General features: G+C 37.4%; 1 protein-coding gene across 2 annotated transcripts in view; it reads right to left on the bottom strand.

The window, feature by feature from the left end:
- The window catches only part of CSMD1 (CUB and Sushi multiple domains 1), a 1,077,872-nt gene that overhangs the window by 89,079 nt on the left and 965,886 nt on the right, over positions 1-22,907 (bottom strand). For both annotated transcript variants that reach the window (XM_064650377.1, XM_064650376.1), the window contains exons 46-48: positions 22,698-22,811; positions 10,302-10,490; positions 5,997-6,143 (exon numbers count right to left, since the gene is read on the bottom strand). In XM_064650377.1, coding sequence (XP_064506447.1) covers positions 5,997-6,143; positions 10,302-10,490; positions 22,698-22,811 — 450 coding nt within the window. The remainder of the gene's footprint in view (positions 1-5,996; positions 6,144-10,301; positions 10,491-22,697; positions 22,812-22,907) is intronic.

Genomic DNA, 22,907 nt, shown 5'->3' with positions numbered 1-22,907 from the left:
ATTTTGCAAGGCAACAGACATTTTCAGCTCACTTATAATCAAAATATCCATTTGCAACTTGCAACTGAATACCAGCAGGGTAATAACTGCCTGGCTAAATCACATATAACTAGTCAATGGATGTGTGGACAGCAACACAGATAAACACTGATTTTGCATTTGCAGGACCACGCTCTTCCTTAACAAAGCATATTCTCTTAATAGCTGGAACATTCAAACATCTGTGCTGAGGGTTTTTTTGCTGTTTGAGACACTCAGTCTAAGGGAAGTTCAGTTAAATAACTCCCAATTAAAACTTAAAATTCCTTTAAACTGGATGTCCAAAACCCCCAGGGGATTTTGTAGGTTTCAGTCTCTACAGTGAATTATATAATATTTTCTCTAAGAATTTATTTTAGCAAAGGGCCTGATTTCCCAGCAGTATCTTTGATCAATAGTAAAAAACTAATACGAAGAAGATATTTATAAATATTCATAGAAATAATACTATGTTTGGAATTATAAATATACAAAAAACTTTCCTTCAAATCCTGTGATGCCTTTGTTTAGCTTATATGCTAAATTTTATGTTGACAGATAAAAGAGTCACAGCTTAATACACTGCTTCCTTCTAACTTTGTCTTTGGGATACTTACTTGTTGTCATCATCATATTACCAGGGAATCTTAAGTCTTTATACTGCTATTCTTTAAATATTCAATGTGCTAGAGTGTTACCATAATTTTCACTTTAGACGCTCTATAGATAAGAAATTGGACACTGGCTTAATTAATTAGGTAAGGTCACACAAGAAAATTAAACTTACCTCTTCTGATTACCAACCCATTTCCTTGATTAATGGACCATCCGTTTCCCTTTATAATGTACAGGATCAAAATGGAGAACACTACTCAACCAAGCAACAAGAAAGGATTGGGCTGTCATTCTTTTTCTTTTGCATTTTAGCTTTAAATCTAACAAATAAATAGCAGGAAAACACAAGGTAAACTTGCAAAGGCCTATTCCCTTTTTAGTGATATAATTGTAAATGTCTACCCCTCCAAAAACTAAACATCTAACTAAATAACCTGTTATTTGTAGGACAGACTTTCTTACTGATGATTCAACATTTATAAATGATCCTGCACATTTGTCTTGATTCAAATTACTGTATAAACCTCCACTGTGACCTTCCTGCTGTATTTATTACAGCAAATCACCACGTACAAGTTTAGGAACCAGAGAAGAAAAAATTATACAGAATCTGATGAACTTCTTTGTACAGTTCCGTTGTTACTTATAACCAGCTACTGGAAAACGTAAAGACAAACCAATTAATAGCTTTTTCTTTTAAATTGAAATGGAGAGGGAGTAGGAACAGTAGTTTCCCATGTACAAACCTTGAAAATAACATTAAATGAATGGTGAAGAATTATGCTTCTCACGAAAATATGTGAGGTTAAAAGAACATAGTTAAGGTGTGTTGGCTTGACCCTGATGCCAGGTGCCCACCAAAGCTGCTCAATTGCTCCCCTTCTCAGCTGCACAGGGGAGATAAAAATATAATGGAAGGCTTGTGGGTTGAGATAAGGACAGGAAGAGATCACCCTCAGTTACCCTCGTGGGCAAAACAGATTCGGCTTGGTGAAATTAATTTAACTTATTACCAATCAAATCAAAGTAGAATAATGTAAAATAAAACTAAATATTAAAAATCTTCCCCCTTGCCCACCTCCTTCCCCTGCTTTTCCCCAGGTCTTCTGGTTTATCTAGGAGAGAGTTCATTTTCTTCATAGTCACTAATATGAGGCTGTGTTTTGGATTTGTGCTAAAAATAGTGTCGATAATACAGGGATGCTATTGCTGAGCAGCACTTATAGTGTCAAGGCCTTTTCTGCTCCTCACACCACTCCACCAGTGAGGAGGCTACAAGTGCACAAGGATTTGGGAGGGGACACAGCTGGGACAGCTGACCCGAACTGACCAAAGGGACAGTCCACAACATATGACGTCATGCTCAACAATAAAAGGTGCAGGAAGAAGAAGGAAGGAGAGATGTTTGGCATTATGGTGTTTGTCTTCCCAAGTCTCCATTAAGTGTGATGGAGCCCTGCATTCCTGGAGATGGCTGAACACCTGTCAATGGGAAGTAGTGAATGAATTCCCTGTTTTGATTTGATTGCATGTGCAGCCTTTATTTTACCTATTAAACTTTATATGTTTATCTTATCCAACGTTTTCTCATTTTTACTCTTTTGATTCTCTACCTCATCCTTCATCCTGCTGAGGGGGGGAGTGAGCAAGCAGCTGGGTGTGGCTTAGTGGCCTGCTGGAGTTAAAGAGCAATGTAGGGCTCAAATGGGTGTTGCAGTCAGTTCATCACACATTGTTCCTGCCGCTCCTTTCTCCTTTGGAGGAGTATCCTTCACACTCTTTCCCTGCTCCAGCATGGTGTCCCTCCCACAGGAGACAGTCTTCTATGAACCTGTCCAATGTGAGTCTTTCCCACAGGCTGCAGTTCCTTATGATCTGCTCTAGCACAGATCTCTTCCATACAGTGAGGTCCTTGAGGAACAGACTGCGCCAGTTCAGGTCCCCCATGGAGTCACAAGTTCTGCCAGCAAATCTGCTCCAGTGTGGGCTCTTCTCTCCATGTGTCCACAGGTCCCGACAGGAGTCTTCTGCACCACGGGTTTCTCATGATGTCACAGCCTCCTTCAGGCATCCACCTGCTCTAGCATGGGGTCCTCCAGGGGCTGCAGGGGCACAGCCTGCCCTGCACCCTGGTCTTCACCACAGTCTGCAAGAGAATATCTGCTCTGGCACTTAGATCACCTCCAGCACCTTCTTCTTTACTGGCCTTGGTGTCTGCAGAGTCCTCACTCGCACATATTCTCACTCCTTTCTTCTGGCTGCTGCTGAGGTTGTTTTTTTTCTCTTCTTAAGTACATTATTGCAGAGGCACTACCACCATGGCTGATGGGCTTGGATGTAGCCAGCAGCCAGTCTGTCTTGGAACTGGCTGGACTTGGCTCCATTAGACATGGTGGAAACTTCTCATAGCTTCTCACAGAAGCCACAGTTGTAGCCCCCCCGCCACAAAAATCTGGCCACTCAAACCCAATATAGAGACCTATGGTGGGGTTTGTGATACATACATCTACATATATCTAGTTCTATTGGCAGGAAATTACAAAGCAGCTAAGTAACCACTTGCTTTATTTACTTTTGAATGACTAACCAAAAGTTAAACAAAAGCCTGTAAGTGTTACAGAGGCAATGTCAACTTGAAAAGTAGCAAGTGAAGTACCCAACTGGTTCCCAAGTCCTTGTACCTCCACCGGGTATGCCAGGTACTGTAGTGCACTCTCATTCTTTCTACTGCTACTTAAAAAAGAAACTTCTTCTTTTCTATGCTTTTATCCTAGCTTTCCTGGGTAGGAATATGCTGCAGGGTTATAAATCATTGAGGGAGAAAAACCAAGAAGCATGTTCTTCAGGAGTCTTTCAAAGCAGTTTCAAACTTTCATCTCTTATAGAGTGGGTTTCCTAGCCTGGGCTCAGCCAGTTCCACTTTCTGCACTCACAGATCTTCCCTATTTGTAATATACTGCACAGTTTGGGTAGAAACCAGCTGCACCAGGAAGTCAAGTTCAAGCACTACAAAAGCATTAAAAAAAAGATATTTCAGCACACAAGACCTTTTCCTTTTTTTTTTTTCTTCCATTTTAGTGACTTTACCATACTATATCCCTTTCAAAGAAAAAAAAGGCATTACTTCCCTAGAGCTGCAAGAAAATCTAACTGATGCTTCCCCTCCTGGCTTCATTATGCCATACAGATACTCCATAGACTAAGAAAGAGATCATTTAATATCTAGGTGTTAGTGCAGTTAGAAAATGCCTTATTTAGACTAAAATCGTGCTAGTGCCTCTATAATATGTCAAAGCCCTTAAAAGAATACCCCTCCTCTGTAATGCTATGACATTTTTCTACTGAGATTTAGTGAAAAGCCTTAAACCACAAGATAGAAAACATACCATTAATATTAGACAAACAGCTTACAACTAAAGTTGTACGTTAAAGAAAATATTAAACATTTTTCTGAAAGCTTCTATACTTTTGAACAGTGAATAAAATTTGTATCTACAAATGAAATCTAGTTGTGACAAAGCTACAATTTACAAAATTTTGTGCACCGGCGTAGCTGGAGAAGAGAAAGGTTATGGGAGGGCAGTAATTCATTTCAATAGGTTCTTCATTATGAGGAAGCCTGCTGGCTCAGTCACAGCTGCCACAGTATCAATAGCCTTTTTAGGATCTTGTATTTTTCCTATTTTCATGATGTTGCTCTCCCTCATTAAGATTCAAATCCAATTGTTTATGCTGCCGCTCACTGTTACTCTTCTTTCATGCTGATTATTTCCATTGAATCTCATGTAAAATGCACAGAAGTTTAGAGAAAAATGCAGGCAGTGACTGCTAGTGAAGTGGAAAAAGCTAAACTGTTGTTTGTTCCTAAAACATAGCCATAAGGATTGCATATCTGTCTCCAGCCTCCCAATTTTATTTTTGCAGCTAGTGCCATAATAATTGATGAATTGAGCTTAGCAATTAGACAGACCACTTCTTCACTACTGCAAAATGTGTTTTGTGTAAAAGCAAAGGTATAAAATAATTTCCCCAAATTCCTCAAAAATAAGGCTCCTTAATAATATGATACTTACAAACCAAATCCTTCACATGAAGTCTACTCTTGTGACCCTGATATTGCTTCTTCACTTTGAATTAACAACTGAAGGTCCCCTTCCTTCATTGCCACACATTTGAAGCTGTGGTTTTCTTTGTTTGCTCTTGAACACTCTCAATCCATCTAAGTCCTGCAATTGCTTTTTCACTATGAAAAACTAGGTGAATCTCCAGTATGCTTGAAAACAGCTTTCCTTTCCATCTCTCAGTTTCAGTCTGTCTGTAGTAATATTTCAAAGATTTCTTGCAAGCTGGAGATAATGCTTTTACTGACTCCTTTTTTTCCTGACTGCTCACGGTTCTGCTTATAGTTCTTAAATCCCCCAAACAATGATTATTATGCTCTGAGCTGAGCCCTGATCTTCTGTTTCAGCAACGAGAGGAACTTTACAGAAGTTAGGCAGGCAGTGCATGGATGGTACAGAAAAGAAGTGAGCTTTAACATGACTAAATGGGAGATACTTGGTGCTTGATGAAATGTTCTGCTAAAACATTCTTAATATTCCTTTCTCTAATTCATACTGACAATTATTAATAACCAAGATTAACACACACAATCTTTACATTGCTAATCAAGTCCAAACACAAAAAAAGCGCAAATGTTAATGACAGCAATTGTCACCTCTCTCTCTCTCACACACACTATTTACATCATGTAAATGATCCTAAACCAAGTCTTTTAGTACCATTGTAGATGTATGGGTGGAAAGATCTTAAACAGACTGAAAACTGAGTAAGGGTCATTGTGTCTAATCCAGTACTGCAATACACTTTTTCTAATTTTTTTTATTAATAAGGGAAATAATTTTGACACTAGTTAGATGGACTGTTTACATATTTTCATGTCACCACAATGCCAGATTCATATGCAGCCTGTTGAAGAGATGAGAGATTCCTCCCCCATCCCAGTTTTCCATTTATTTGTACATGAAGAAAAACACAGTATTGAGAGTTGTGAATTGCAACTCTAGGAAATGGTAAACCTAAGAGCTATCCTTACTACTACATTTCAAAGGCCTCACACCAGGTCTGATAAGACAAGAGAGCAGGTGCAGAGAGAAGTATTAATTGGAGAAGCATTAATCTGGAGATCTTTGGCACACTAGAAAAAAATGGAGAGATCAATTCTGTGCTTACCTTAAAAAACAGAATGATTAAACATCCTTAAAATGTACATTATCATAAATTATCTTCATGGTTTTAAGTGCAGCTGGACGATAGTATTTATAGCCACAAAGTACAATTTAATGGAACACTTTAGTAGTTACCTGAGTAACGGATCTTGAATCCTTTCTTGCTGGTTGCATGATCCGTTGACCAGCGGAGATAGAGCTGATTCATTTTGCTTGTGAAGTTCAGCTGCCCAGTATGATTCCCACTTAAAGCAACCAGTAAAGGGCTTTGCCCAGAAGAACCTTCAGAGATGAAAAAAGAAACTATTGAAGTTTTAAAGTGCAATGAGTTTAAGTGAATGTGAACGCGATAGGATAGGAAATAAGCTGACATTTTCAGAGAAATAATTAACAGATCTCTATTAAAACTGTCCATCTGGTTTTAGGTTTTCATTAGAGGGCACAATAAAAGATATTGGTACAAACAAATAGAAATATAAACCAATATATTTTTGTGATTTTGCCACAAACACTGAAAAAAAGAGTGGATTTTCTAAAAAAATGATTCATTTCTATCTGACACAATTGCATTGAATGAAGTTGTGTTTCTACTCCTTGTCCTTTTATATCTATTATTTATTAAATTTCTTATCTAACTAGTGAGTGTTAGCAAATATATACATTCTTTTACATCATACATCTTGAATAGTTTAAACGGCACTATGTTATCTGGTAAACACAGAGTTAAAAATGCTCCTTCAAATATAAGATCATCACAGTGTAGAAGTGCTATGAATTTACATACTTTTCTGTGACTCAGCTCTATTAATGGGTGTGTTTATTATGGTTTCATTTTAGTGTGAAAAGATGCACAGTTATGGTAAATACAGGATGTTGAAAAAATACGTTCTGGCACTAGACTGCTATCTTCACCGCAATAAAACCATAAAAGCACAAAAAATTATTTTTGGGGCTAATTATATAATAGAACAACATACATGCAAGAGAAAAAAAATAAACGTCAATCCAATCTCTAAACAAAAGCTTTCTAAAACATGAAATGGCATCTTTTTCCTCCATATGAATGTTGTGTTTTCTCCAGCTGAACCATTCCCCTTCATATGCACACTATGCTTTTGCTCCATGTTTTTTCAAGTCTATGAGCCATGTTCAACCAACATTATCTTGGTCACAGTTGCTATTACAAATAAAGAGCTGCTTCATTCACTTTTTTTGCTGAGTTTGAACAGCTGCAGCCTAATCAGTTCTTATGTTACATGAAAATACAAAAATAAAACTGAATCAAATGACACCTAAAAATTGAATGCAATTGTTGTCAACCTCCTCCAGTCCAATAAAAAAACCCAAACGTGTATTTTCTCACTGTGACATTTCAGGTACAAAAGGGAGGCTATAGAAGCCACAACAAACCATAAATATTAAGACCACCTCCCAGTTCTTAGGAACTGCAGTTCAGTCACCATAATGACAATATTACAACTAAATAACTATTACTAAACATCTTCTAAATAATAAATGCATATACAAAATAAGAACAAATAAGCATAGCTTTAGGCACAGGTTGCCCAGCATGCCCTCATCAAAATGCTTGGTGACTTGTTTGTTTATCATATTAGGGAGTTAGTGTAGGGAGTTAGTGTTTAACAATTACAGTGTAGGATAAACAATAAAGAATGCTAAAGTCAATTCTTATTTTTGCTTGAAAAAGTGATTCAGAATGTGACATTTCACTCAGTTGCTCTGTGATTCACTCTGGGTTTTTCTAAAATTGGTTTAATACACGTGTTACAGTTGGGAATGTATATGTTCTTTCTAAATTCTCAAATAAAGGGACTAAAAGAGTACAGTTACTAATAAAGACCCACTACATACAACAAGGTGAGAATCCTTATTAGCGAGCATGAAATTAGTTTAGAGCATCATATGTCACACCACATTTTTTAGTCATTGGGAGATCAGAGGATTGATTCAATGTATTTTAGTTTGCTTTGTTTTTTTTGGAGTTGAGTTTCAGTTTCTTTACCTTACCTAGCAGGCAGTTGTTCAGATGGTCTTCAGGAAGGTCAGCAACATGACTTAGGTGTTCTTGAGTATGACATTTTTTTAATTATTGTTTCAGAATTTGTCCATATAAGGAAATAAAAACTCAACTTCTGCTGCAGTGATGTGTCATACGATGCTTTTCTGAATATTAGGTAAAAGTTGACATTTCCTTCTATTTTCAATGACAGAATTTTTGTGGTTTAGTTCAGGGAGAAAAAAAGAACTTTTCTGTATTAAATGAATGCTATTCCATGTGAATAGACTGAATGTAGTGTTTTCAAGTTCAAAATACTTTATTAACTCTGTTCACAGTACATTTATGGCTTCTCTGGTTTAGAATTCAGATGGATTTCTTAAAGGTATGACTTATAAGAGGGAATGTCTAACAGGCTTATTGGTCCCAGTTGACCAGGATGACCTCAGTGACTGGATCCCTATCCTGATCATCGTCCAGCTGCTGAAGCATCATAATTTACAGTGAAGTCAGGTAGGTCCAGTCACTGTTGTGGTTTGCATTCCAAAGCTGCCTTATAAAGTAATCAGAGACATGTGCCTTAGCAAACATTATTTCTGTAAAGTTTGTCTTTCCAATCTTTATACAGTTTCTGCATCAAGTTTGATGATGTATCTTAAGCTGGTTTAGATAGATCAGTGCAGTTCTACTAACCTAGATAAACTATACACTGTTTTGGACCACACAAAATCTCACAATATGACATATATTTGTTGCAAAATGCAGCAATACAGGGAAACCCCTAAGCTAGCTCTGAACAAGCTAGTCTGAGTTATAGCCATCAATGGAAGCAATATAGCGATATCAGCATTGCCTTCTGCCCCAACAAAGTCATCAAGCTGAGGTGTAGAACTAATTAGTCCAGCAAAGCACATTGCTAATGTGGCCACAGGGACACAAGCATCTCTGCAAGGTACTGTGATGTGCCATATTTGAATATCAACTTGTGGAGAGCTAGCTCAGGAATCTCTACATGGCACTGTAATTGAGAGGTTTCAAAATGCCATTATCTTCCTCACTTAAGGTTGCTGGTAGGTGGTAGAAAAAATTACTTCTGTAAAGCTGCAGTAGAGATGAATTTGTAAGAATATAATTTCATGTCACGAAATGAAAATGCTTAAAAACATAGGAACTATGTTAATTCTTCTCTCAGATCTATTATTGATAACGTGGTTTCATTACATTTAAATTCATAAGAAAGAAATCAAAAAAATACATCAGGCAAATTAATCAGTTTCAACAGTATTTTTCAAATGAAAACAAGTGATCAGACCACTAAAAAAATTCCAGGTATGCTATACAGTTTCTTGAGGTTAAATACAAAATAGAGTGGAGGAAAAGCTAGTCGTAATAGATTTCTTGCAGACTTTTTTCTGCAGTAACCTGGCATGGACCAACATACATGTTATGAAGAAAAAAATACGCTAATGAAGTGGCATTTTTAAAAGAACTACAAATATCGTGGGTTTTTCCAGAATTTTGTTACCAAAAAGTGAAAACAAACTGATAATTTTAGACATTAAAAACTTATTATTTAAGAGAAATACTTGGAGCAAGATACTGAAAAAGATATGTCCTTTTCATATTTTTCATGCTATGAAACTCCCATAGTGAATACTAATTGTTTCTATCATAATTATCATATATTCTTGGTTAATGAGCAATGATATGATAATGGTTTCCAAATGAATAAACATATATTTAAGAACAATCAGAAACTAGTTATCCTAATCAATCAGTGATAACAGAACAAGTGACAATAAATTCAGAATTCAGCAGAAAATAAGAATTAAGTAGGGTCCTTTGAGAGGTGATACTGTGAGTAGCACTAGAAACTGGATTTTTGTCATTTCTCTACTCTTTGTCTGAAAACAGATGGTCAAAAAATCTAACAGTGGTATATTCAAACAGTGAATTGCACTGGTCTGCTATGCTATGGCGAAAGTAGACAGAATTTGAACTCAAATTTGAGTATTTAGACTCAATTAATTTTATTAATTTGTACAAATGGAATTATAAGCCCAAAATATTTCCTTACCAGAAATGAACCCTTACAGACCAGCATGTTAATTTCTCCTTTTAGACACCTCCATACATTTCCCAGGAAACAGGAAATTGTGTGACTTTCATAGGGATGCTGCAGCTCTACTGCTCCTCCTCTGACAATACCTAAGAACATTTAAAAGCTTCTTTGTCTTGAATACATCTATAAAAAATTTAATTGGCTAACAGATTTAGATTTAAGGCAAAATTAATAGAAATCCTGAACTGCTGTTTAAGTTTCAGATTTGTCACTGCATTATGAAACCAACAACTGGAAATCAAGGCCCAGTCGACACAATATTTGGTCTTTTGTGATTAGATAGAATGTAAATCTCTCTTACCATCAAATACCTCCAGCTCATCAAATTGCTTTTCACTTTGAAACATTTCTACAAAAATGGAGATGTTATATCCTGGCTCAACCTTTATAGTCCAAGAACATGTCTGAGAGTTGGGATAGGTGCCTGGATAACCTGGACTGAGGATCACTCCTGATGATTCTGTACGGATTTCATTCGCTGGACATTGTGCTAAAAAGGACACAAAAGGAAGAACAACAAGAATAGCAATGAAATAAAGTGCTTCCTTTCTATGAAATGCATGCTTCAGGTTCAGTTTCCAAATGAAAACATGTTAAAACTATATTCTAGATGGAAGAAACAATAAAGTTCCCTATAGTACACACAGAAACAGGACCGCTTTTGTAAACCTTGCATTAGGAAATAAGATACTAATTATAGTAAAACATTAATCCAGAAATACTTTAGAGCCCAAATGGTTTTCAGTCAAGGGATTCACATATGCTGGCGTGATCAAAACAGGTGAGGTAAAAGTCCTGGTAAAACTTTTTATTTGGAAACTGTATTCTATTTGCAGTCTTAAAAACATGACCCAGCTTCAAGAATTAAAACTGTCACATGAACATGACAATATACTGGAACATTCAATATGTTGGAATATATTGGAATACCAATATATTGGAACACCAGATCATTTGAAAGATATGTGTTTTTAGCTAAGTGTTCATTTTGGACACAGAATGCTCCAAGTCATTCAAGACAGACCTTCTCAGAAACCACTTCTCCTGTGGAACTCAAAATAAACTCAAAACTCACAATAAACTGTAGTTTCACCTAGTATTCACAGGCATTTATGATCTCTGTATATTGCAATGACTATACTATATTAAAATATTGTAAATTTTACATCTCAAATACCGATTTTGATTAAGAAGTTCTTTTTTTGGTCACTGTTTTTCTTTAATATTTTGCCTGTCCTGCAGGACTGATTTTTTCATGCCTCTTTCGTGTTGAAGTCTGATATATTTTGTCCACGGTTTCATAAAAGATGTGCATTTTAACAATTTTTTTTGTAAGATTTACAAATATATCTTGACACAGATGCATTCCTGGAAACTGGCACAGTACCCAGGTACTTCCATAAACATAACAGAGGAAAACATGATCGGAGAAAACAGGGGAAAACCCACATGTAAATATGAGAAACTAACATTAAAAACTGGACCATTTCCCTTAAAGGGCCTTTTGCAAAATTGGAGGTGAAATTTAGGTTTAGTAATAGATAAAAAATTTGTTCAGTCAGAGAGAAAAATGTCAACTTGTGCAAAGTAGGAATGTAATATTCAAGTGAGAAGAGGCAACCAAGAAGGAGGAACAAGATGTGGGCTGGGAAAAAAATGGCAAGCAAATAATTTTTCCGTGGCATGTATCCCTTTCTGATATCATTTGACAGCACTACCTGTAGCATACAATATCTCTAAGAGGTAAAGCCATTTTTCATAGAAGATCCTGAGAGGGGGAAAGCCTATGGGACAATGGTATATAAAGTCATAGGAATTCTTTTCAGAATTTTAATCCATAGATTGTCTCTTAATGTAGGAATACCTGTCACAGCCAGCACGGCTTCGTGAGAGGAAAGTCCTGCTTATCAAACCTGATTTCCTTCTATGACAAGGTAACCCACCTAGTTGATCAGGAGAAGACTGTTGATGTTCTCTTTTTGGATTTCAGCAAAGCTTTCAGTACTGTCTCTCACAGTATCCTTCTGCACAAAATGTCCAGCACACAGTTGGATAAACACATTATTGGTGGGTGAGGAATTGGCTCATGGGTCAAGCACAGAGGGTAACAGTGAATGGGGGAACATCAGACTTGTCAACAGCGGGGTTTCACAGGGCTCCATCTTGGGCCCTGTGCTCTTCAACATCTACATAAATGACTTGGATGCAGGACTGGAAGGGATACTAAGCAAGTTTGCAGATGAAAAAGCTGGGAGGATCTGTTGACTCCCTCAAGGGCAGGAAGACCCTGCAGAGACCTGAAAAATTAAAGGGCAATCACCAACCATATGAAGTTAAACAAGGGAAAATGCCAGATTCCTCACCTGGGATGGGGCAAACCTGGATGTACGTACAGACTGGGGAATGACATGCTGGAAAGCAGTGCTGCAGAAAAGGATCTGGAGGTGCTAGTCACTGGCAGTTAAATATGTGTCAGCAGTGCCCTGGCAGCCAGGAGGGCCAACTTTGTCCTACATCAAGCAAAGCACCTCCAGCCGGTTGAGGGAGGGGATTGTTCCACTCGGCTCTGCACTGCTGTAGCCTCACCCTGAATATTGTGTGCATATTCAACTATTAGAGAGTGTCCAAAGGAGGGCAACAAAGATGGTGAAGGGCTTTGAGGGGAAGCTGTATGAGGAGCAGCTGAGGTCACTTGGTGTGTTCAGCCTGGAGAAAAGGAGACTGAGGGGAGACCTCATTGCAGTCTACAACTTCCCTGTGAGGGGAAGAGGAGGGGCAGGCACTGATCTCTTCTCTGTGGTGACTAGTGACAGGACCTGAGAGATTGGCCTGAAGTTGTGTCAGTGGAGGTTTAAGCTGGATATTAGAAAAAGGTTCTTCACCTAAAGGGTGATTGGGTGCTGGAATAGGCTCCGCAGGGAAGTGGTCACTGCATCAAGCCTGACAGAGTTCAAGAAGTGTTTGGACCAATATTCTCAGGCATGGTGTGACGCTTGGGAATGGTCCTTTGCAGGGCTAGGAGTTGGACTCGGTGATCCTTGTGGGTCCCTTCCAATTTGGCATATTCTGTGATTCTGTGATTCTGTGATTATTTTTCATTATCTTAAAATGAAATGCACTGTTATTCTGACTTCCTATATTGTTCAGAAGAAGACAAGAATAAAGTGCTCTCACTCAAGAATATGCAGAAAGTACGAGTAAACCAGCAAATTATCATAGAAAAACATTGAGCAGAAACATACTGTCAGATAAATAATAACTATTTTCCCTCAGTTAAGTAGATTAGACTTATTTCTGAGCAGAAGTCTGATTAGCAACATGAGATTTCCTGTCGGACATTGCAGTAAAAGTGCTCATCAGTGATGAAGAGTAGCTGACATGACATAGTTCCACAATCTGCTTTAACCCATAGTATCATTCTTTATGCTACAGGACTATTTTAAGAAAGAAAAAGGTGGCTTTTAGTTCCAGTATTGGCTTCACTGGAACATTTGTTAAAATGTTGAAGTCTGCTGGAGCACCTTGAGGATTAAGAGCTGATCTTCAAAGTCATAAATTAGTAGCATCCTGGAGAAATCAGTAATGCTGTCAGATTTTTCACAGCAAGATTCTTTTCAACACTGGTAAACTATCGCCTCTCTGGATAAACTATGCTTTAAGAAACAGCTACCATCAACTAAACATGACAAAAAAGTAGGTGCAAAGTGTCATTTAGAATGGGAAATGGAACTGTAGCAAGTACCTCCAGAATGTTTTTTGTAAATGTGCCATAGCTAAAAACTACCATCAGAGAAAGTAAGGATATAAATATCTTTTTTTGCCTGCTTTTCCTCAGTTTGTTAGGGAGTTAGGGAAACAACTATTGATCAACTTACTCATGAAACCAATTATTTAGTTGTCATTCAGATTTGAGGTCTGCAAACAAAATCTGAGTGTTACACACATACAGTCAAGACAAGACTAAAGCCTGGTGACCTCATTAAATGGAAAGCCTGATGGTACATATTATTCCAGAAAAGTTTACAGTTGGGTTAATTGAAAGGCTATTATCGCAGACTTTATACGGGTGGTCTTTCAGCTAAATTTCCACAGGTATCGTTTCCAAAGAGATGCACTGTGTCTTCTTAAGAACAGGCTGCATGAACTTCTGTTTACTTACTCCATCAGCTGAAGTTTTCAGAATCTTGGGTGTAGGATTGTCCACTAAGAATAAGATTCAAAATTACATTTTGAAAAGTCCGAGATTAGCTTACAGTGATCCCCAGAACATTGTCACAAAGTGTTGCATTAACTCAAGAAATTCACTGCAAGCATCTTAAAGAAATGGAGTCAGGGAAAGAAATGCAATGAAACCATAGAGGAAAGTCACCAATTCAGAGAAGTGAAAAATCTTAGTTTCCTTTGGGAAAAAAGAAATGTTATAGAACAGGAAGAAAGACAATCACACTCTGATAGCACAGACACATTGTCTGTGAACATCTCAGAAACCTGTGGCAATGCTACAGATATGAACTGGTGAGAATCGTCTGCAAAAAGAAAAAGAGACAGGAATAGGAAACTGGGAAGAGTAGGGGGGAAGGATAAAAAACCCAAAGAAATTACTTTTCCTGCCTTTTTATTTCACCTACTTTGCTCTTAGATCACTTATTTTTTCTTGTAAAGGACACCAGAGACAAAAAGTGAGGGAAAGCGACAAGAAAATAGCGTATTTGCTAGGTTTGAAAAAATAACAACAAAAAATTATATGTTTTTCAAAAGCAGGTAAAAGTTTTCAATAACAGAGAAAGACTGCTCCCAGCTTTCTCATTCCTCACAGCCAAATCTTAAGAAGGAATCTGAAACTAATTTATTCATCACAGGGTGAAATATACCTTTTGCAGATATTTCCTCATGCCTTTCTCTCATTAATGAGCAAAAGTATGAAGCTGCTTTGTAATTAAGAACATTTCTTTGGTGGATTAATATTAAAAATCAACAGCTCACAGATCAGAGAATTTCCTTGAACAAATAACCACGTGAACACAACATAAGAAACAGATCAATGCAGGATTGCTGTAGGAATTCTTTCCTCCATACATTCTATTGTATTCACTTACTGGACTTCAGAACCTTACTAGCAAAACAATTCCCAAAAGGAAGAAGTACTGCTCACGTTAAAAAAAATGCACCTTTCTAATACAAATCAGTGCAAATAGTGATGTAAAGGATGAAAGGGGATATGGAATGTTCCCCTGCAGTACTGATACAAACCCAGCATATTCCTAGAGCAGAACATTCAGTAACATTGAAACTCTTATGTCCTTCTAACCTGTAAATAGCTCAGTATTTCTCTTGTGCTAGAGCAGAAATGACCAAATCTCTTTACACAATGAGCTATAGCTTTAAGTCTTCCTATGGCCAAGATTCACTTCCTACGGCTAAGACTGGACAAGAGGTCCCTTCCAATCTCAGCCATTCATAGGAGACAGACCACAGGGACTTATGAGTGCAGCAGTTCTGGAGTAGTTCAAGGACAGGGGAAGGTAAGACAGTGTATTGCTCCTCTGCAGTCTGGGAAGCTGGCTGTATCAGAGGGTTATGTGGCAAATTGATAGTGTTCATCTTGGCAGCCTTTGCTGGCTTTTTCTGCACAATGGGGAATTACTCACCAACTCCCCTCCAGTATAGCTTAGCTGCTGATTACATAACAATCTCTAGGTGGAAGCTACACTTGAATATTTTATAAGACTTACATGGCTAAAGACATGAAATTGAGATACTGAGACAGTGAGACTGCTTCACCTTGCTTTGTAAAACAAAACATCCATTTTTTAATAACATGAATAACTAGTATCTATAATTTGAATAAAAATAAACTCCACAGTGTTATTTTCTTGGTATCATACACACAACAGGTAAAAACAAAAACTGGCAATTTTGACTTTGTTCTATAATATTAGCTCTTGCCTTTAGCATCATTAGCCTTTTGCAACTGGACATGTCTATCTCGTATTGGCCTTTTTAGCCACCAACACGCTTGCAACAAACGTGGGTAGAGCCCTTCCCAAATCTTCGTTCACAAAGCCTAGCCATGACGATGATGATAAAAATAGAGTATGCTAAATACAAGGTGCTTCGGATGAGGCAAACATATTTGTGTTGGTTTAGCTGAGACGGAGTTAGTTTTCCCCACAGCAGCCCTCACAGTGCTGTGCTTTGTATTGGTAGTTAGCAAGGTTTTGTTAACACATCAGAGTTGGGGCTACTGCTGAGCAAGGCTGGCACAGCATCATCCCTGTCTCTCCAACATAGCGACTCACATCCCCCCAGTAGTCTGGGGCTGAGCAAGACCTTGGAAGAAGGCATAGCCAGGACAGCTGAACCAAACTAACCAAAGGGATATTCCGTATGATATGACATCTGCTCAGCAATAAAAGCTAAAAGGAAAGAGGAGGAAGGGGGGACATTCATTATTTACAACAGCTACACATGCTGAAGCCCTGCTTCCTGAGAAGTGTCTGGACATCATTTGCTGATGGGAAGTAGAGAATGAAATATTTAGGTTTTTTCCTTTGCTCGTACATGAGAACTTTCATTTATGCTTTAGTTAACTGCCTTATCTTGACCTACAAGTTTTTATCCCTTGTATTTTCTTCCCCCTTCTTGCTGAGGAGGGAAGTGATAGAGTGGCTTGGTGAGCACCTGCCATCCAGCCAAGGTCAACCCACCACAATATTCCCCTGTTGATACTGTTTCTTCTATTTGTCAATCAATTAACATGTTAACATTATACTCTTCAGTATTGTATTAGATACTTTCTGGACTCTTCCCTCAGTTAAATTACAGGATGACTCAACTCCCTACACTTCTAGAATGTTAGGAATTGATGTGAAGTTTACCAATAAAGAAAATCTGAGCTGCAAAACAGAACTAGACAGTTGAGCGCCGCAATATATTTAATTATCATTTATTTATAAGTATATCCCATGAATTTTAAAAATGGCTATTATAAAATAGTTTGGAATGATAACAGGAATAATTACTTTAACCCCCCCCCCCAAGTACTTCTCTGCATATTGTAGGACATAAGTAATCTATTTTGCATTCATTTTTAATAATATTGTTGCACATGTAAATTTCAAGTACTGTAATTTGTTAATTTGCATAGATTCATATATGAGACAATGCTTACAGAAGAACAACAGGAAATACTAACTATCTTATGCTGTACAGTCATGTAACTACAGGCAGGGGGGTGGTGTCACGAGAAGAGTAATTCTGCAGCATATCTCACATCATATCCTAGTTTCGAGACACAGATTACTTTAACTGGATTTTGGAGGAATCTGTTTCAGGTTTTTTGGGGAAGGCCTGACCATCTAATAGTACTTCTGTTGTCTTCATCTTTGATTTTGCTTTTCATTCATAAATATTATCACCACAGTAGGACAATATTATCACACCACCTTTCAGACTTAAGTGTTTGAGCAGCTTAAAGATTATGTTAGAGACTTTTACCTTATACTAAATGTCCATTATCTGTTTTACTAATATGTCAATTTTTGTGACCAATATGGGAATACTTCTTCCTGTCACAATGTTCATCATGCTTTAATTTACATCTCTACATTTCCCTAACAGCAATTACAAAATGAAAGGAATTTGTCCCAAGAGGATATAAGGGTAGGATGAGAACAGGAGCTTCGAGCGTATAAACAGAAATCACAAATGTTCAACTACTGGCAAACATAAACTCATGCACATTGACAGCATGTTCTGTAGGGTGCCTGGGGCTCTGCACATTAGAAAACACTTGGCAAGTTATCATGGCACCAAGCATTTTGAGGAAGACCCTCCTCGGATAGACCACATAGGAAGGGAAAGGGAGCTGTAAGAAAGCTGCAGTGTGGTGTGATTACAGCTGCTCTGGTGGTCGTTTGTTCAGAATGATGTAGAAGTGGTCACAGAGACTCATTTTTCTTGCCTGTCAGATATGTCGTCAGACTTGCATATAGTATCCTAGAACCTGGCCTTCTATCATATAAATATATTTATTGCCTACTAAAATATAGTGGCACAGCCCAGGAAAATGGAAAGTTTTCTGGTATCTTTAAAGAATGTGAAGCTGATTTAAACAAGGGCTATTTAAAAAATTGTAAGTAATGGGTAAAGTGCAGAAATACAAGAAGACAGTCCAAAAATTAGCCTGAAATACAATATGCAAATTCCATAGCAAGTAGCAATTTTTTTGAAGTCTATCAGGGTCAAATAGTGTTGTACAAGTACAGTTCCATACTGCATCATCTGAAAAGAAATAGAATTGGAAAGTGTATTGAGAAGGATGGCAAGAACAATTAAAGGTATGACATATCCTCTGGTCTATAGAATCTCATCATAAATATGGTGAATAGAGAACAACTTATTACTGTTTTTTTTCTCCATAAGAACTGGAGGACTTGAAGTGAAAACAGTAGGTGTTAAGTTCAAAGCAGACAGAGAAATGACTTCACATATTACATAAATAAATTGTGCAACTGCTTGCACAAAACTTTGTGGATTTAATGCATTTATATGGGTTCAAAATAGGACTGAATAATTCCACTGAAGAAACAGCTTTATGGGATTTAAAATATAAAGAACATTGCTAGCGTAAGAGTGGCTTAGCTACAGTTGGATTGAGCCCTTAATTAACTGCATGCTTGCAATGATCTTCTGTCCTTCACTAGAAAATCATTACTGGCCATTGCTAGAGACGGAACACTGGGTATTTTGTGTGGTATATGGAATTTTTGATCTGATTCAGAAATATATATTTCCCCCCTTCAGATACTTAGGCTTTCAGAATGCAACATGAGTACTTTCAAGTATTTCTCTATAAGTAAACACTATAAAGATGGCCATTAAAAACACAACTTTTAGATTATCTACCAATATTTCATATGATCCAGAAGAAATCTTCATAAGTATAAGCCAGGGTTTCATCATTAAATAGGAATTAAATTCAACTCTTATCTCCATAGTAATGCTGGAGAGGCTGGGATAGAAATAAACTCAAGTAATTCTATTTTCCAGAAAGGAAACTTTCATTTATTTTAATATACAACTTGTCTGAAGAAAAGAAATCAGTTGCATTACAATTTATCTAAAGAAATTCCTCTCTTATGTCTGTCCAAAATAACTGTGCCAGAATCTTTACTCTAATGCCTACAATTGTATTGTCTTCTGTCTCTGAATCACTCAGATGACACTTTTTTTTTTGTTATCAGATTAGTTCTTTTGGTGTCCTTCTTCCAACAAAGCTTTGGTATATTCACATTAAAAGAATACATGACCAAAAAACATTAACAGGTGGTATTCTCCTCAGACAGAACTGTGTTATTTAATATTTTTAATGAAAAAAAGAAAAAACCAAAACCCAACATATGTACTAAAGATGTTCCTAAAAATCAATTAGAAACAACTTGTAGAATAACAAAATTCTAGTAATTTTAATTCATAGAGTAATTTTGAATAAATAACAAATACAATAAATAACAAATACAAGAAAGGGAAGAAATTCACAAAATCCACAAAATCTGTGAGGGAAATGCAGACCTGCTAGTATTCATCTATGTATTGGGTTTGCATGGAAAGGTTTTGGTAGTGAGAGGGTTGCAGGGGTGGTTTCCAGGAGAGACTGTCAGGAGCTTCCTGTGTTTGACAGACATAGGGATCAGCCAGTTCCCAAGATGGACTAGCCACTGGCCAAGGCCAAGTCTATCAGCTACAGTGGCAGTATCTGTGATGCTTAAATGATCCCACATTTAAGAAGAAAAAAAAAGTCCCACACAGCAGCAGGCTGTAAGCAGGCTGTAAGAGGAGTAAGAATATGTGAGAGAAACAGCTCTGCAGACATCAAGGAGGGGGAGGTGCTAGAGATTCCTCTGCAGCTTGTGATGAAGACCACAGTGAGGCAGGCTGTGTCCCTGCAGCCCATGAAGGTCCGTGGTGGAGCTCATAGAATCATAGGATTGCTTTGGTTAGAAAAGACCTCTAGAATCATTGAGACTACTATTAGCCTAACACTGTCAAGTCCACCACTAAACCATATCCTTAAGTGCCACATCTACACATCTTTTAAATATCTCCAAAGATGATGATTCAGTCACTTCTCCAAGCAACTCATTCTGATTCTTTGCAAGCCTTTTGGTGAAGAAATTTTTCCTGATATCCAATTTAAACCTCCCATGGTGCAATTTCAGGCATTTTCTCTTGTCCTATTATTTGTTACCTGGGAAAAGAGGCCGACCCCCACCTCACTACTCCTTTCAGGTGGAAAGCAATAAGGCGTCCCCTCATTCTTCTTTTTTTCAGGCGAAGCACCAGTTCCCTCAGCCATTCCTCATAAGGCTTGTTCTCTAGACCCTTCACAAGCTTCATTCCTCTTCTTTGGAAATGCTGCAGATACCATCTGCAGCCTGTGTAAGACTCCAGGCTGGAGCAAGTGGATGCTCAAAGGAAGCTGAGACTCCATGGGAAGCTGCCCTGGAGCAAACTCCTGGCAAGACGTGCCCCATGGAGAGAAGAGCCCATGCTGGAGCAGGTTTGCTAGCATGACTTGTGATCCCACAGGGGACCCACACTGGAGCAGTCTGTTCCTGAAGGACTGCGCCCCATAGAAGGCACCCACACTGGAGCAGTTCCTGGAGAATGGCAGCCTATGGGAAGGACTTACACTGGAGAAGTTTATGGAGGGCTTTCTGCTATGAAAAAGACTCCCATGCTAGAGCAGAGGAAGAGTTTGAGCAGTACTCCTAAGGAGGAAAGATCAGCAGATACAATGTGTGATGAATTGACCACAATCTCTATTCCCTCCTCCATCGTGCTGCTGCCAGGGAGGAGGTACTGAAAATCAGGAGTGAAGCTGAGCCTAGGAAGAGGGGAGAAGTAGGGGGAAGGTGTTTTTAAGATTTGATTTTATTTTCTAGTTACCCTACTCTGATTTGATTGGTAATAAACTTGATTAATTTTCCCCAAATTGAGTCTGTTTTACCCTTGGCAATAATTGCTGACTGATCTCTCTTTTTATCTTGACCCATGAGTTTGTCATTAAATTTTGTCTCCTTGTCCAGCTGAGGAGGGGAGTGACAGTGTGGCTTTAGTGGTCACCTGACATCCAGCCAGGGTCAACCCACCACAGTCAACAATGTTTCAAAGTGTTGCAAAGAAACAAGTATCAATATGGTCAGAGAAAGCCACGAGTTTGCACAGCATCTGCAAGAACTGTTGGAAATAATCTGTGTTTTATAGATGGCTAATCATTTTCAGAAGCTCCTAATATCTCTGTAGATTTTACAATAATTGTTCAGTTTAATTTAGGCTTTCATTTTTCATTGACACTCTAATTGACACAGTCAAGAGCTAACTTACGACTTTTACTGTCAACTAAAAATTGAAGTCTGGATTTGCAGTATAATCATCTTATTAAAATATAATTGGATCAGAGAAATACATTGATTGAAGAAAAGGAAAAAAATAATAAGTATTGAGTTATCTGATCAGAAAGATACAGAAATACACAATTTTCTCATTACTTTATTTTATGGTGAGGGTCTTGAAGTGAATAATGACTCTTTTTCCATCCAAAACAAAGATATGGAGTCCCTGTCTCTGAATCCATTACAGATCCCACCTAATTGTATGCACAGGTTAAGAAAGGGGAGGTAAAAACCCCCACTGTACTCGGGTACGGGTGGTCATGTGGAAAAAATTCTTATAGGTGCATAAAATATGGCAATAATAAACTAATATAGCTTGTACTGTTGAATCCTTCATTAATTTTTAAATCATAGAAACAGAGAATAAGGGTAACAGGAAGGAAGATAAACAGCTCTTAATAAAGCATCACAATGATTGCTGTGTTTCCAGCATTACCTCTTGAGCATATGGATGTTTTTATCTCATGCTATAGAAGATGCTCCATCCATAATTATGTACAATAGATCAAAACTAAGCCTGGATAATATGATATGAGTATTAGAACTTCTGTTCACTTTTTGAATTCCTTAAAATTTTAATGATGGCATCTCATCAGTAACTTTTATTTTCCAAAAAAAATTTTTGAGTTACTTTCGGACAAAATTCTACAAATGCTTTCTCGATCACTTTTTCATCATTTCAAAACCTTTTTTTATCTGCTATTTAAAAGACAAGCAAAATAAATAAATAAAAAAAACCGTACAGGACGTACAAATTTCCAAGATAAACTTTTCCATGAAGATGAAAAAATTCTGTATGAATACATATCTAAACATCATTCATGTTTTTTTAAGTCCTTGTTTGAAATACTATGTCACCATAGTTTTGAAAGCACAGAGAAAAGATTCTCATTTCATTTTGAAAGTTTAATTTAAATTTATATTTTTTAAAATTCTTCAAGAGTTAAAAGAAATCTTTGGTTTGATAAGAAGCGATATAAAATATGTTAAATGATTTTTAGAAATTAATGTTTCATTAATGGTGGAGTTAAATAGTTAAAACCACTTTTCTTTTGATTCTAAAGCAGGTATGTGCCTGTGCAATATTCTTAACGACCAATATATGACAATGTGTGCACTGCTTAGATATTAAAGAAATAAATGGAAAATTTTCTTTTAAACATTAATGAAAAGACCGTGCCTAAAAATCTTTCTGTAGGATGCATACTAATGATATACAGACCATGCAAGCATATATCTACCTTCACAAGATGGAGAGGATCCTTCAAACTGCAACTGTGCATTCAGTTTGCAGGTTAATATATCTTGTCCAACAAGGGTGAAACCAGGATGGCACCTGTACTTCACAAAATCTCCTGGAAAAATTATTGACAAAAAGAAGTTAAACCTCAAAAATCCTTCAAACAGAAGTATATCAAAATCTCAGGTGGAAGACGAAATATATTAATAGC

Source organism: Pseudopipra pipra, chromosome 3 (assembly GCF_036250125.1).
Source record: "Pseudopipra pipra isolate bDixPip1 chromosome 3, bDixPip1.hap1, whole genome shotgun sequence".
Taxonomy (NCBI): domain Eukaryota; kingdom Metazoa; phylum Chordata; class Aves; order Passeriformes; family Pipridae; genus Pseudopipra; species Pseudopipra pipra.
The sequence above is the reverse complement of the archived record's forward strand: the minus strand, read 5'-3'. Positions and strand labels throughout refer to the sequence as shown.